This window comes from Prenolepis imparis, unplaced genomic scaffold, assembly GCF_030444845.1.
Source record: "Prenolepis imparis isolate NDT839.2.m4 unplaced genomic scaffold, iyPreImpa1.0 SCAF_4, whole genome shotgun sequence".
In the NCBI taxonomy this organism is placed as follows: domain Eukaryota; kingdom Metazoa; phylum Arthropoda; class Insecta; order Hymenoptera; family Formicidae; genus Prenolepis; species Prenolepis imparis.
The window spans coordinates 17,144,201-17,159,672 of NW_028141162.1; the positions used below are offsets into that span (position 1 = coordinate 17,144,201).

The window sequence follows — 15,472 nt, forward strand, 5'->3', positions numbered from 1 at the left end:
TTTTAATTTTCAATTGTTTAAAGCGAGCCAAAAATTATTCTTTCATATATTTTAACATTACATTGACTGCACATTATGATGGTACCATCAGCATACCAGCGTACAAACTTTTTGATCTAATATACGTAAAATGAATCCGCGCCGTATGGGAACCGCGGTATAAAAATTTTAATTTTCAATTGTTTAAAGCGAGCCAAAAATTAATCTTGTATATATTTCAACTGTACATTATATGCACATTATGATGGTACCATCAGCATACCAGCGTACAAACTTTTTGATCTAATATACGTAAAATGAATCTGCGCCGTATGGGATCCGCGGTTTAAAAATTTTAATTTTCAATTGTTTAAAGCGAGCCAAAAATTAATCTTGTATATATTTTAATATTACATTGACTGCACATTATGATGGTACCATCAGCATACCAGCGTACAAATTTTTTGATCTAATATACGTAAAATGAATCCGCGCCGTATGGGATCCGCGGTATAAAAATTTTAATTTTCAATTGTTTAAAGCGAGCCAAAAATTAATCTTGTATATATTTCAACTGTACATTATATGCACATTATGATGGTACCATCAGCATACCAGCGTACAAACTTTTTGATCTAACATACGTAAAATGAATCCGCGCCGAATGGGATCCGCGGTTTAAAAATTTTAATTTTCAATTGTTTAAAGCGAGCCAAAAATTAATCTTGTATATATTTTAACATTACATTGACAGCACATTATGATGGCACCATCAGCATACCAGCGTACAAACTTTTTGATCTAATATACGTAAAATGAATCCACGCCGTATGGGATCCGCGGTTAAAAAATTTTATTTTTCAATTGTTTAAAGCGAGCCAAAAATTAATCTTGTATATATTTCAACTGTACATTATATGCACATTATGATGGCACCATCAGCATACCAGCGTACAAACTTTTTGATCTACTATACGTAAAATGAATCCGCGCCATATGGGATCCGCGGTTTAAAAATATTAATTTTCAATTGTTTAAAGCGAGCCAAAAATTATTCTTTCATATATTTTAACATTACATTTACTGCACATTATGATGGTACCACCAGCATATCAGCGTACAAACTTTTTGATCTAATATACGTAAAATGAATCCGCGCCGTATGGGATCCGCGGTTTAAAAATTTTAATTTTCAATTGTTTAAAGCGAGCCAAAAATAATTCTTTCATATATTTTAAGATTACATTGACTGCACATTATGATGGTACCACCAGCATACCAGCGTACAAACTTTTTGATCTAATATACGTAAAATGAATCCGCGCCGAATGGGATCCGCGGTATAAAAATTTTAATTTTCAATTGTTTAAAGCGAGCCAAAAATTAATCTTGTATATATTTCAACTGTACATTATATGCACATTATGATGGTACCATCAGCATACCAGCGTACAAACTTTTTGATCTAATATACGTAAAATGAATCCGCGCCGTATGGGATCCGCGGTATAAAAATTTTAATTTTCAATTGTTTAAAGCGAGCCAAAAATTAATCTTGTATATATTTCAACTCTACATTATATGCACATTATGATGGCACCATCAGCATACCAGCGTACAAACTTTTTGATCTACTATACGTAAAATGAATCCGCGCCATATGGGATCCGCGGTTTAAAAATTTTAATTTTCAATTGTTTAAAGCGAGCCAAAAATTATTCTTTCATATATTTTAACATTACATTGACTGCACATTATGATGGCACCATCAGCATACCAGCGTACAAACTTTTTGATCTAATATACGTAAAATGAATCCGCGCCGTATGGGATCCGCGGTATAAAAATTTTAATTTTCAATTGTTTAAAGCGAGCCAAAAATTAATCTTGTATATATTTCAACTCTACATTATATGCACATTATGATGGCACCATCAGCATACCAGCGTACAAACTTTTTGATCTACTATACGTAAAATGAATCCGCGCCATATGGGATCCGCGGTTTAAAAATTTTAATTTTCAATTGTTTAAAGCGAGCCAAAAATTATTCTTTCATATATTTTAACATTACATTGACTGCACATTATGATGGCACCATCAGCATACCAGCGTACAAACTTTTTGATCTACTATACGTAAAATGAATCCGCGCCATATGGGATCCGCGGTTTAAAAATTTTAATTTTCAATTGTTTAAAGCGAGCCAAAAAGAATTCTTTCATATATTTTAAGATTACATTGACTGCTCATTATGATGGTACCACTAGCATACCAGCGTACAAACTTTTTGATCTAATATACGTAAAATGAATCCGCGCCGTATGGGATCCGCGGTATAAAAATTTTAATTTTCAATTGTTTAAAGCGAGCCAAAAATTAATCTTGTATATATTTCAACTGTACATTATATGCACATTATGATGGCACCATCAGCATACCAGCGTACAAACTTTTTGATCTACTATACGTAAAATGAATCCGCGCCATATGGGATCCGCGGTTTAAAAATTTTAATTTTCAATTGTTTAAAGCGAGCCAAAAATTAATCTTGTATATATTTTAACATTACATTGACTGCACATTATGATGGTACCATCAGCATACCAGCGTACAAATTTTTTGATCTAATATACGTAAAATGAATCCGCGCCGTATGGGATCCGCGGTATAAAAATTTTAATTTTCAATTGTTTAAAGCGAGCCAAAAATTAATCTTGTATATATTTCAACTGTACATTATATGCACATTATGATGGTACCATCAGCATACCAGCGTACAAACTTTTTGATCTAATATACGTAAAATGAATCCGCGCCGTATGGGATCCGCGGTTTAAAAATTTTAATTTTCAATTGTTTAAAGCGAGCCAAAAATAATTCTTTCATATATTTTAACATTACATTGACTGCACATTATGATGGTACCACCAGCATACCAGCGTAAAAACATTTTGATCTAATATACGTAAAATGAATTCGCGCCGTATGGGATCCGTGGTTTAAAAATTTTAATTTTGAATTGTTTAAAGCGAGCCAAAAATTAATCTTGTATATATTTCAACTGTACATTATGTGCACATTATGATGGCACCATCATCATACCAGCGTACAAACTTTTTGATCTACTATACGTAAAATGAATCCGCGTCGTATGGGATCCGCGGTTTAAAAATTTTAATTTTCAATTGTTTAAAGCGTGCCAAAAATTATTCTTTCATATATTTTAACATTACATTGACTGCACATTATGATGGTACCATCAGCATACCAGCGTACAAACATTTTGATCTAATATACGTAAAATGAATCCGCGCCATATGGGATCCGCGTCTTAAAAATTTTAATTTTTAATTGTTTAAAGCGAGCCAAAAATTATTCTTTCATATATTTTAACAGTACATTGACTGCTCATTATGATGGTACCATCAGCATACCAGCGTACAAACTTTTTGGTATTATACACGTAATATAATTGTGCGCCGTATGGTGTCCGCGGTTTAAAAATTTTAATTTTCAATTGTTTAAAGCTAGCCAAAAATTATTCTTTCATATATTTTAACAGTACATTGACTGCACATTATGATGATATCATCAGCATACCAGCGTACAAACTTTTTGGTATTATACACGTAATATAATTGTGCGCCGTATGGGATCCGCGGTTTAAAAATTTTAATTTTTAATATTTTAAAACAAACCAAAAATTTATTTTTCATATATTTTATCACTACATTGTCTTCATATTATGATGGTACCATCAGCATACCAGCCTACCAACTTTTTGATCGAATATACGTAAAATGAATCCGCGCCGTATGGGATCCGCGGTTTAAAAATTTTAATTTTCAATTGTTTAAAGCGAGCCAAAAATTAATCTTGTATATATTTTAACATTACATTGACAGCACGTTATGATGGCACCATCAGCATACCAGCGTACAAACTTTTTGATCTAATATACGTAAAATGAATCCGCGCCGTATGGGATCCGCGGTTTAAAAATTTTAATTTTCAATTGTTTAAAGCGAGCCAAAAATTAATCTTGTATATATTTCAACTGTACATTATATGCACATTATGATGGCACCATCAGCATACCAGCGTACAAACTTTTTGATCTACTATACGTAAAATGAATCCGCGCCATATGGGATCCGCGGTTTAAAAATTTTAATTTTCAATTGTTTAAAGCGAGCCAAAAATTATTCTTTCATATATTTTAACATTACATTGACTGCACATTATGATGGTACCATCAGCATACCAGAGTACAAACTTTTTGATCTAATATACGTAAAATGAATCCGCGCCGTATGGGAACCGCGGTATAAAAATTTTAATTTTCAATTGTTTAAAGCGAGCCAAAAATTAATCTTGTATATATTTCAACTGTACATTATATGCACATTATGATGGTACCATCAGCATACCAGCGTACAAACTTTTTGATCTAATATACGTAAAATGAATCTGCGCCGTATGGGATCCGCGGTTTAAAAATTTTAATTTTCAATTGTTTAAAGCGAGCCAAAAATTAATCTTGTATATATTTTAATATTACATTGACTGCACATTATGATGGTACCATCAGCATACCAGCGTACAAATTTTTTGATCTAATATACGTAAAATGAATCCGCGCCGTATGGGATCCGCGGTATAAAAATTTTAATTTTCAATTGTTTAAAGCGAGCCAAAAATTAATCTTGTATATATTTCAACTGTACATTATATGCACATTATGATGGTACCATCAGCATACCAGCGTACAAACTTTTTGATCTAACATACGTAAAATGAATCCGCGCCGAATGGGATCCGCGGTTTAAAAATTTTAATTTTCAATTGTTTAAAGCGAGCCAAAAATTAATCTTGTATATATTTTAACATTACATTGACAGCACATTATGATGGCACCATCAGCATACCAGCGTACAAACTTTTTGATCTAATATACGTAAAATGAATCCACGCCGTATGGGATCCGCGGTTAAAAAATTTTATTTTTCAATTGTTTAAAGCGAGCCAAAAATTAATCTTGTATATATTTCAACTGTACATTATATGCACATTATGATGGCACCATCAGCATACCAGCGTACAAACTTTTTGATCTACTATACGTAAAATGAATCCGCGCCATATGGGATCCGCGGTTTAAAAATATTAATTTTCAATTGTTTAAAGCGAGCCAAAAATTATTCTTTCATATATTTTAACATTACATTGACTGCACATTATGATGGTACCACCAGCATATCAGCGTACAAACTTTTTGATCTAATATACGTAAAATGAATCCGCGCCGTATGGGATCCGCGGTTTAAAAATTTTAATTTTCAATTTTTTAAAGCGAGCCAAAAATAATTCTTTCATATATTTTAATATTACATTGACTGCACATTATGATGGTACCACCAGCATACCAGCGTACAAACTTTTTGATCTAATATACGTAAAATGAATCCGCGCCGAATGGGATCCGCGGTATAAAAATTTTAATTTTCAATTGTTTAAAGCGAGCCAAAAATTAATCTTGTATATATTTCAACTGTACATTATATGCACATTATGATGGTACCATCAGCATACCAGCGTACAAACTTTTTGATCTAATATACGTAAAATGAATCCGCGCCGTATGGGATCCGCGGTATAAAAATTTTAATTTTCAATTGTTTAAAGCGAGCCAAAAATTAATCTTGTATATATTTCAACTCTACATTATATGCACATTATGATGGCACCATCAGCATACCAGCGTACAAACTTTTTGATCTACTATACGTAAAATGAATCCGCGCCATATGGGATCCGCGGTTTAAAAATTTTAATTTTCAATTGTTTAAAGCGAGCCAAAAATTATTCTTTCATATATTTTAACATTACATTGACTGCACATTATGATGGCACCATCAGCATACCAGCGTACAAACTTTTTGATCTAATATACGTAAAATGAATCCGCGCCGTATGGGATCCGCGGTATAAAAATTTTAATTTTCAATTGTTTAAAGCGAGCCAAAAATTAATCTTGTATATATTTCAACTCTACATTATATGCACATTATGATGGCACCATCAGCATACCAGCGTACAAACTTTTTGATCTACTATACGTAAAATGAATCCGCGCCATATGGGATCCGCGGTTTAAAAATTTTAATTTTCAATTGTTTAAAGCGAGCCAAAAATTATTCTTTCATATATTTTAACATTACATTGACTGCACATTATGATGGCACCATCAGCATACCAGCGTACAAACTTTTTGATCTACTATACGTAAAATGAATCCGCGCCATATGGGATCCGCGGTTTAAAAATTTTAATTTTCAATTGTTTAAAGCGAGCCAAAAAGAATTCTTTCATATATTTTAAGATTACATTGACTGCTCATTATGATGGTACCACTAGCATACCAGCGTACAAACTTTTTGATCTAATATACGTAAAATGAATCCGCGCCGTATGGGATCCGCGGTATAAAAATTTTAATTTTCAATTGTTTAAAGCGAGCCAAAAATTAATCTTGTATATATTTCAACTGTACATTATATGCACATTATGATGGCACCATCAGCATACCAGCGTACAAACTTTTTGATCTACTATACGTAAAATGAATCCGCGCCATATGGGATCCGCGGTTTAAAAATTTTAATTTTCAATTGTTTAAAGCGAGCCAAAAATTAATCTTGTATATATTTTAACATTACATTGACTGCACATTATGATGGTACCATCAGCATACCAGCGTACAAATTTTTTGATCTAATATACGTAAAATGAATCCGCGCCGTATGGGATCCGCGGTATAAAAATTTTAATTTTCAATTGTTTAAAGCGAGCCAAAAATTAATCTTGTATATATTTCAACTGTACATTATATGCACATTATGATGGTACCATCAGCATACCAGCGTACAAACTTTTTGATCTAATATACGTAAAATGAATCCGCGCCGTATGGGATCCGCGGTTTAAAAATTTTAATTTTCAATTGTTTAAAGCGAGCCAAAAATAATTCTTTCATATATTTTAACATTACATTGACTGCACATTATGATGGTACCACCAGCATACCAGCGTAAAAACATTTTGATCTAATATACGTAAAATGAATTCGCGCCGTATGGGATCCGTGGTTTAAAAATTTTAATTTTGAATTGTTTAAAGCGAGCCAAAAATTAATCTTGTATATATTTCAACTGTACATTATGTGCACATTATGATGGCACCATCATCATACCAGCGTACAAACTTTTTGATCTACTATACGTAAAATGAATCCGCGTCGTATGGGATCCGCGGTTTAAAAATTTTAATTTTCAATTGTTTAAAGCGTGCCAAAAATTATTCTTTCATATATTTTAACATTACATTGACTGCACATTATGATGGTACCATCAGCATACCAGCGTACAAACATTTTGATCTAATATACGTAAAATGAATCCGCGCCATATGGGATCCGCGTCTTAAAAATTTTAATTTTTAATTGTTTAAAGCGAGCCAAAAATTATTCTTTCATATATTTTAACAGTACATTGACTGCTCATTATGATGGTACCATCAGCATACCAGCGTACAAACTTTTTGGTATTATACACGTAATATAATTGTGCGCCGTATGGTGTCCGCGGTTTAAAAATTTTAATTTTCAATTGTTTAAAGCTAGCCAAAAATTATTCTTTCATATATTTTAACAGTACATTGACTGCACATTATGATGATATCATCAGCATACCAGCGTACAAACTTTTTGGTATTATACACGTAATATAATTGTGCGCCGTATGGGATCCGCGGTTTAAAAATTTTAATTTTTAATATTTTAAAACAAACCAAAAATTTATTTTTCATATATTTTATCACTACATTGTCTTCATATTATGATGGTACCATCAGCATACCAGCCTACCAACTTTTTGATCGAATATACGTAAAATGAATCCGCGCGGTATGGGATCCGCTGTTTAAAAATTTTAATTTTCAATTGTTTAAAGCGAGCCAAAAATTATTCTTTCATATATGTTAACAGTACATTGACTGCACATTATGATGGTACCATCAGCATACCAGCGTACAAACTTTTTGATCTAACATACGTAAAATGAATCCGCGCCGAATGGGATCCGCGGTTTAAAAATTTTAATTTTCAATTGTTTAAAGCGAGCCAAAAATTAATCTTGTATATATTTTAACATTACATTGACAGCACGTTATGATGGCACCATCAGCATACCAGCGTACAAACTTTTTGATCTAATATACGTAAAATGAATCCGCGCCGTATGGGATCCGCGGTTTAAAAATTTTAATTTTCAATTGTTTAAAGCGAGCCAAAAATTAATCTTGTATATATTTCAACTGTACATTATATGCACATTATGATGGCACCATCAGCATACCAGCGTACAAACTTTTTGATCTACTATACGTAAAATGAATCCGCGCCATATGGGATCCGCGGTTTAAAAATTTTAATTTTCAATTGTTTAAAGCGAGCCAAAAATTATTCTTTCATATATTTTAACATTACATTGACTGCACATTATGATGGTACCATCAGCATACCAGCGTACAAACTTTTTGATCTAATATACGTAAAATGAATCCGCGCCGTATGGGATCCGCGGTATAAAAATTTTAATTTTCAATTGTTTAAAGCGAGCCAAAAATTAATCTTGTATATATTTCAACTCTACATTATATGCACATTATGATGGCACCATCAGCATACCAGCGTACAAACTTTTTGATCTACTATACGTAAAATGAATCCGCGCCATATGGGATCCGCGGTTTAAAAATTTTAATTTTCAATTGTTTAAAGCGAGCCAAAAATAATTCTTTCATATATTTTAAGATTACATTGACTGCACATTATGATGGTACCACCAGCATACCAGCGTACAAACTTTTTGATCTACTATACGTAAAATGAATCCGCGTCGTATGGGATCCGCGGTTTAAAAATTTTAATTTTCAATTGTTTAAAGCGAGCCAAAAATTATTCTTTCATATATTTTAACATTACATTGACTGCACATTATGATGGTACCATCAGCATACCAGCGTACAAACATTTTGATCTAATATACGTAAAATGAATCCGCGCCATATGGGATCCGCGTCTTAAAAATTTTAATTTTTAATTGTTTAAAGCGAGCCAAAAATTATTCTTTCATATATTTTAACAGTACATTGACTGCTCATTATGATGGTACCATCAGCATACCAGCGTACAAACTTTTTGGTATTATACACGTAATATAATTGTGCGCCGTATGGTGTCCGCGGTTTAAAAATTTTAATTTTCAATTGTTTAAAGCGAGCCAAAAATTATTCTTTCATATATTTTAACAGTACATTGACTGCACATTATGATGGTATCATCAGCATACCAGCGTACAAACTTTTTGGTATTATACACGTAATATAATTGTGCGCCGTATGGGATCCGCGGTTTAAAAATTTTAATTTTTAATATTTTAAAACAAACCAAAAATTTATTTTTCATATATTTTATCACTACATTGTCTTCATATTATGATGGTACCATCAGCATACCAGCCTACCAACTTTTTGATCGAATATACGTAAAATGAATCCGCGCGGTATGGGATCCGCTGTTTAAAAATTTTAATTTTCAATTGTTTAAAGCGAGCCAAAAATTATTCTTTCATATATGTTAACAGTACATTGACTGCACATTATGATGGTACCATCAGCATACCAGCGTACAAACTTTTTGATCTAACATACGTAAAATGAATCCGCGCCGAATGGGATCCGCGGTTTAAAAATTTTAATTTTCAATTGTTTAAAGCGAGCCAAAAATTAATCTTGTATATATTTTAACATTACATTGACAGCACGTTATGATGGCACCATCAGCATACCAGCGTACAAACTTTTTGATCTAATATACGTAAAATGAATCCGCGCCGTATGGGATCCGCGGTTTAAAAATTTTAATTTTCAATTGTTTAAAGCGAGCCAAAAATTAATCTTGTATATATTTCAACTGTACATTATATGCACATTATGATGGCACCATCAGCATACCAGCGTACAAACTTTTTGATCTACTATACGTAAAATGAATCCGCGCCATATGGGATCCGCGGTTTAAAAATTTTAATTTTCAATTGTTTAAAGCGAGCCAAAAATTATTCTTTCATATATTTTAACATTACATTGACTGCACATTATGATGGTACCATCAGCATACCAGCGTACAAACTTTTTGATCTAATATACGTAAAATGAATCCGCGCCGTATGGGATCCGCGGTATAAAAATTTTAATTTTCAATTGTTTAAAGCGAGCCAAAAATTAATCTTGTATATATTTCAACTCTACATTATATGCACATTATGATGGCACCATCAGCATACCAGCGTACAAACTTTTTGATCTACTATACGTAAAATGAATCCGCGCCATATGGGATCCGCGGTTTAAAAATTTTAATTTTCAATTGTTTAAAGCGAGCCAAAAATAATTCTTTCATATATTTTAAGATTACATTGACTGCACATTATGATGGTACCACCAGCATATCAGCGTACAAACTTTTTGATCTAATATACGTAAAATGAATCCGCGCCGTATGGGATCCGCGGTATAAAAATTTTAATTTTCAATTGTTTAAAGCGAGCCAAAAATTAATCTTGTATATATTTCAACTCTACATTATATGCACATTATGATGGCACCATCAGCATACCAGCGTACAAACTTTTTGATCTACTATACGTAAAATGAATCCGCGCCATATGGGATCTGCGGTTTAAAAATTTTAATTTTCAATTGTTTAAAGCGAGCCAAAAATTATTCTTTCATATATTTTAACATTACATTGACTGCACATTATGATGGTACCACCAGCATACCAGCGTACAAACTTTTTGATCTACTATACGTAAAATGAATCCGCGTCGTATGGGATCCGCGGTTTAAAAATTTTAATTTTCAATTGTTTAAAGCGAGCCAAAAATTATTCTTTCATATATTTTAACATTACATTGACTGCACATTATGATGGTACCATCAGCATACCAGCGTACAAACATTTTGATCTAATATACGTAAAATGAATCCGCGCCATATGGGATCCGCGTCTTAAAAATTTTAATTTTTAATTGTTTAAAGCGAGCCAAAAATTATTCTTTCATATATTTTAACAGTACATTGACTGCTCATTATGATGGTACCATCAGCATACCAGCGTACAAACTTTTTGGTATTATACACGTAATATAATTGTGCGCCGTATGGTGTCCGCGGTTTAAAAATTTTAATTTTCAATTGTTTAAAGCGAGCCAAAAATTATTCTTTCATATATTTTAACAGTACATTGACTGCACATTATGATGGTATCATCAGCATACCAGCGTACAAACTTTTTGGTATTATACACGTAATATAATTGTGCGCCGTATGGGATCCGCGGTTTAAAAATTTTAATTTTTAATATTTTAAAACAAACCAAAAATTTATTTTTCATATATTTTATCACTACATTGTCTTCATATTATGATGGTACCATCAGCATACCAGCCTACCAACTTTTTGATCGAATATACGTAAAATGAATCCGCGCGGTATGGGATCCGCTGTTTAAAAATTTTAATTTTTAATTGTTTAAAGCGAGCCAAAAATTATTCTTTCATATATGTTAACAGTACATTGACTGCACATTATGATGGTACCATCAGCATACCAGCGTACAAACTTTTTGATCGAATATACGTAAAATGAATCCGCGCCGTATGGGATCCGCGGTTTAAAAATTTTAATTTTCAATTGTTTAAAGCGAGCTAAAAATTATTCTTTCATATATTTTAACATTACATTGACTGCACATTATGATGGTACCATCAGCATACCAGCGTACAAACTTTTTGATCTAATATACGTAAAATGATTCCGCGCCGTATGGGATCCGCGGTTTAAAAGTTTTAATTTTCAATTGTTTAAATCGTGTCAAAAATTATTCTTTCATATATGTTAACATTACATTGACTGCACATTATGGTGGTACCATCAGCATATCAGCGTACAAACTTTTCGATCTTATAAGAGCGCGCTATGCGCGCGCCATTTTTTGATTTGATTGAAAAAGATTGATATCTATATATAACGTTTGTTTTAACTTGATTAATATTTTTTGACAGAAATCATCTGATTAAAGCGTTAATTTGCTAAATACATTTTAAAATGAAAATATGTTACAAAATAATAAAATTATAATATTTTACAGAAAGATTTTTCTTTTGGTATTTGATTTAAAATTTAAGACTTTGAAGAGACTTTTAAAACACGTCCAAATAAAATGTTTTACGACTTACACAGGTCTTAATTTTCGCAAAAAACGTTTAAACTTTGAATTTAAAAAGATAAGGTTTGTGTAAGTCGTAGAACATTTTATGAGGACTCATTTTGTTTGTCTTGAAGAAATCTTTAAAAGATCGTTAAAAGTTCGTCTTGTAGAGATCTTTAAAAAAACGTTTAAACTTGAAAAGATTAAGGCCTCTATAAAGCCCAGAACATTTTCTGTCGGCTCATTTTGTAGGTCTTGAAGAAATCTTTTAATGATCTCTTCTATAAAGCCTAGAACAAAAAATGTTCTGTTAGGCTTTATAGAGGCCTTAATCTTTACAAGTTTAAACGTTTATCGGGCAAATTCAGCAAACTATAAAATTAAAATAGCAATATGTTGTGAATAATATGTTGTAATACCTTATCCTCGATTAATATTTTTGTTACAGAAATCAGCTGATTAAAACGTTAATTTGCTAATTAATTTTTAAAATAAGAATATATATTATAACATTAAAAATAATAATGTTATAAATAATATATATTATAATTCCTTAAACTCGATTAATATTTATGACAGCTACCAGCTGATTTCTGTCAAAAAATATTAATCGCAGATAAAGCATTATAACATATTATTTATAAATTTATTATTTTAATTTTTATAACATATTTTTATTTTAAAATTTAATTAGCAATGTAATTCTTTAATAATCTGATTTCTGTCAAAAAATATTAATCAAGTTTAAACAAACTTTATATAAAAACATCATTCTTTTTTATATAAAATCGATGAATGGCGTAGCGCGCGCTTGTTGTTCTAGTTCTTTTTTAAAAAAGACATATTAAGTCGATTTTCGCAAGTATTGTTGCCTCTTTTCCGCGAAAATATTAATCAAGTTTAAAATATTATAACATTATTTAAAACATATTATTATTTTATTTAATTTTATTTTGGACTAACTGTCAAACTGCTAACTGCTAACCCTCGCGATGACAGCCTTTCGATGCTACGAATATAACACACAACGCAAATCGACAGAGAGCCAATCAGCATTGCGGAAAAGAGGCAACAATACACTTCGAGACTTTTGAGATGACTTCGATACATTCGAGTGGACTGCGATACATTCGAGAATCGACTTAACATGCCTTTTTTAAAGAAAGGATAACTGATTGAAAAACATAAAAACACTAACTTACGACTAAACCAGTCGGTCCTGGTAGACCTTGAGGTCCTGGAGGTCCCATAGCTCCTAGAGGTCCTGGTTGACCTGATGCACCAGGTGGTCCGGGCGGACCAGCATTACCCTTAGCACCGGATGGTCCTTCATTTCCAGGAATACCGGGATTTCCTGGTAGGCCAGGGAAACCTCTTGGTCCAATAAATCCTCTCGGACCCTGTGGAAATAGATATCTTATAAAAATTTTATTTCTTATCCATCAGATAAATCCTTTATTTTCTAAAAATTATTTGTAAATTTAAATATAACAGAATAAGTCACTTAGTTAACAATAATATATGCCTTATAGAAAATAATGTTCATAAAAACTTAATTCTGTAGTTCTGCACAGGACTTATCTTATAATCCTTATTATTTTTCTATTTTATTTCTCATATTATATTATCATATTTTATTTTTTAACGAGATTTTAGTCATCTAAAAATAAATAACTTTTCAGTGAAAATTATTCAGATTTTCTGTTTAAAAAAACCAGAAAGCTTGGTATTTCTATAATGGCTTCTCTATTATGCAACCTACAAATTTCTTTCTGATTCCTATAATTTTGAAAATATTAAAGGTGTAAATATTTATTAGTACATCTTGTATTTTTTTTTAACAGTACTTTAACAGATCTCTCGATACCTTTTTTTTTAGGGAAAGATCCTTGATTATATATATTACAATAACAATGTTAATATACTTTACCATTTCACCAGGTAGACCCGGTAGACCAGGAGGACCATCTTCACCCTGCATTCCTTCGTGGCCCGGCAGACCCGATTCTCCGGGTGTCCCTGAAGGTCCCCGTTCGCCCTTATCACCCGGCAAGCCTGGCAATCCTATCAGTCCTTGCTCCCCTTTCATCCCCGGAGGTCCAGTAAGGCCTCGTTCGCCGTCTCTGCCAGGACGACCCCTTCTACCCTCTCTGCCAGAATTTCCGGGACTTCCTACGAAAAAAACGTTGCTTTCATACTAGCGAAAAATATGCAGTTTCAAAAAAATAGCAAGAAATTTATTTTACAAACGCGAATTTTTATTCTTAAAAATCGGGAATTTAAATGAGTCGAAAAAATTTAGAACAAATTAAATTTTTTTTCTAATCTCTTTGATATTAAAAATTAGAAACTAATTTTTTATAGTAATAAATATTTTATAATAATTTTATAGAATAAATTTTTATCAAACGCGTTGAACTAATTGACTTTTTATAAAAATTAGAAACAAATTCTCTTGCTATTCCATACCTGTCTCTCCTCTAGGTCCTGGTTCACCAATATCACCGACTTCTCCTTTTTCACCCTGAGATCCAGGCGGCCCTTCGGGTCCCGAAATGCCCGTGAGGCCCATCGGGCCTTCTATGCCCCTCATTGCAAGCATGTGTTGCGATAATAACTGCTTCATCAGTTCTATTTGGAAATCCGGTCCCTTCTCGTTACCTTGTTGACTCAACAAGGGTATTGCAAAAACGTTGCCTGGTGGACCGATTACACCTGGCAATCCAGCCAATCCATCTCGACCGGGTTCACCTTTCTGGCCCGGAGGTCCAGGTATCCCTGGAGATCCTGGAAATCCACGAGGACCTGGTGCACCTCGAGCGTAATACATTTTATTAAGATGCATCGGAAGAGTACGTGTGTATTCTTCGTTATAAGGATCGATCGTCGATTCCTCGTAATACTGTCGATTATTTGATTCCACCTCATACATATTTGCAATCGTCATTGTTTCCGCTCCGTAAGTCATCTGAAACATTCAATATTAGTATCTAGAAATGATACAAAGCTTTATCATTAATCTTGTAAATACATAATATAATATTTTGAAATTATTGATTTTAAAGCTGATAATATTTTGTCTTAAATTTTCTCTTTTAATATTGTGTGAGTTTCCATCAGATAATTTACTGGGATATTTAAAATGGGACATATTTT

At 32.4% G+C, this 15,472-nt stretch overlaps 1 protein-coding gene across 1 annotated transcript in view; it reads right to left on the reverse strand.

The window, feature by feature from the left end:
* LOC145935136 (uncharacterized) overlaps nt 1–15,472 on the reverse strand; it is a 40,646-nt gene that overhangs the window by 21,424 nt on the left and 3,750 nt on the right. Inside the window, exons 5-7 of the mRNA XM_083036244.1 lie at nt 14,786–15,284; nt 14,247–14,488; nt 13,519–13,716 (exon numbers count right to left, since the gene is read on the reverse strand). Of these exons, the coding sequence (XP_082892370.1) occupies nt 13,519–13,716; nt 14,247–14,488; nt 14,786–15,284 (939 nt within the window). The remainder of the gene's footprint in view (nt 1–13,518; nt 13,717–14,246; nt 14,489–14,785; nt 15,285–15,472) is intronic.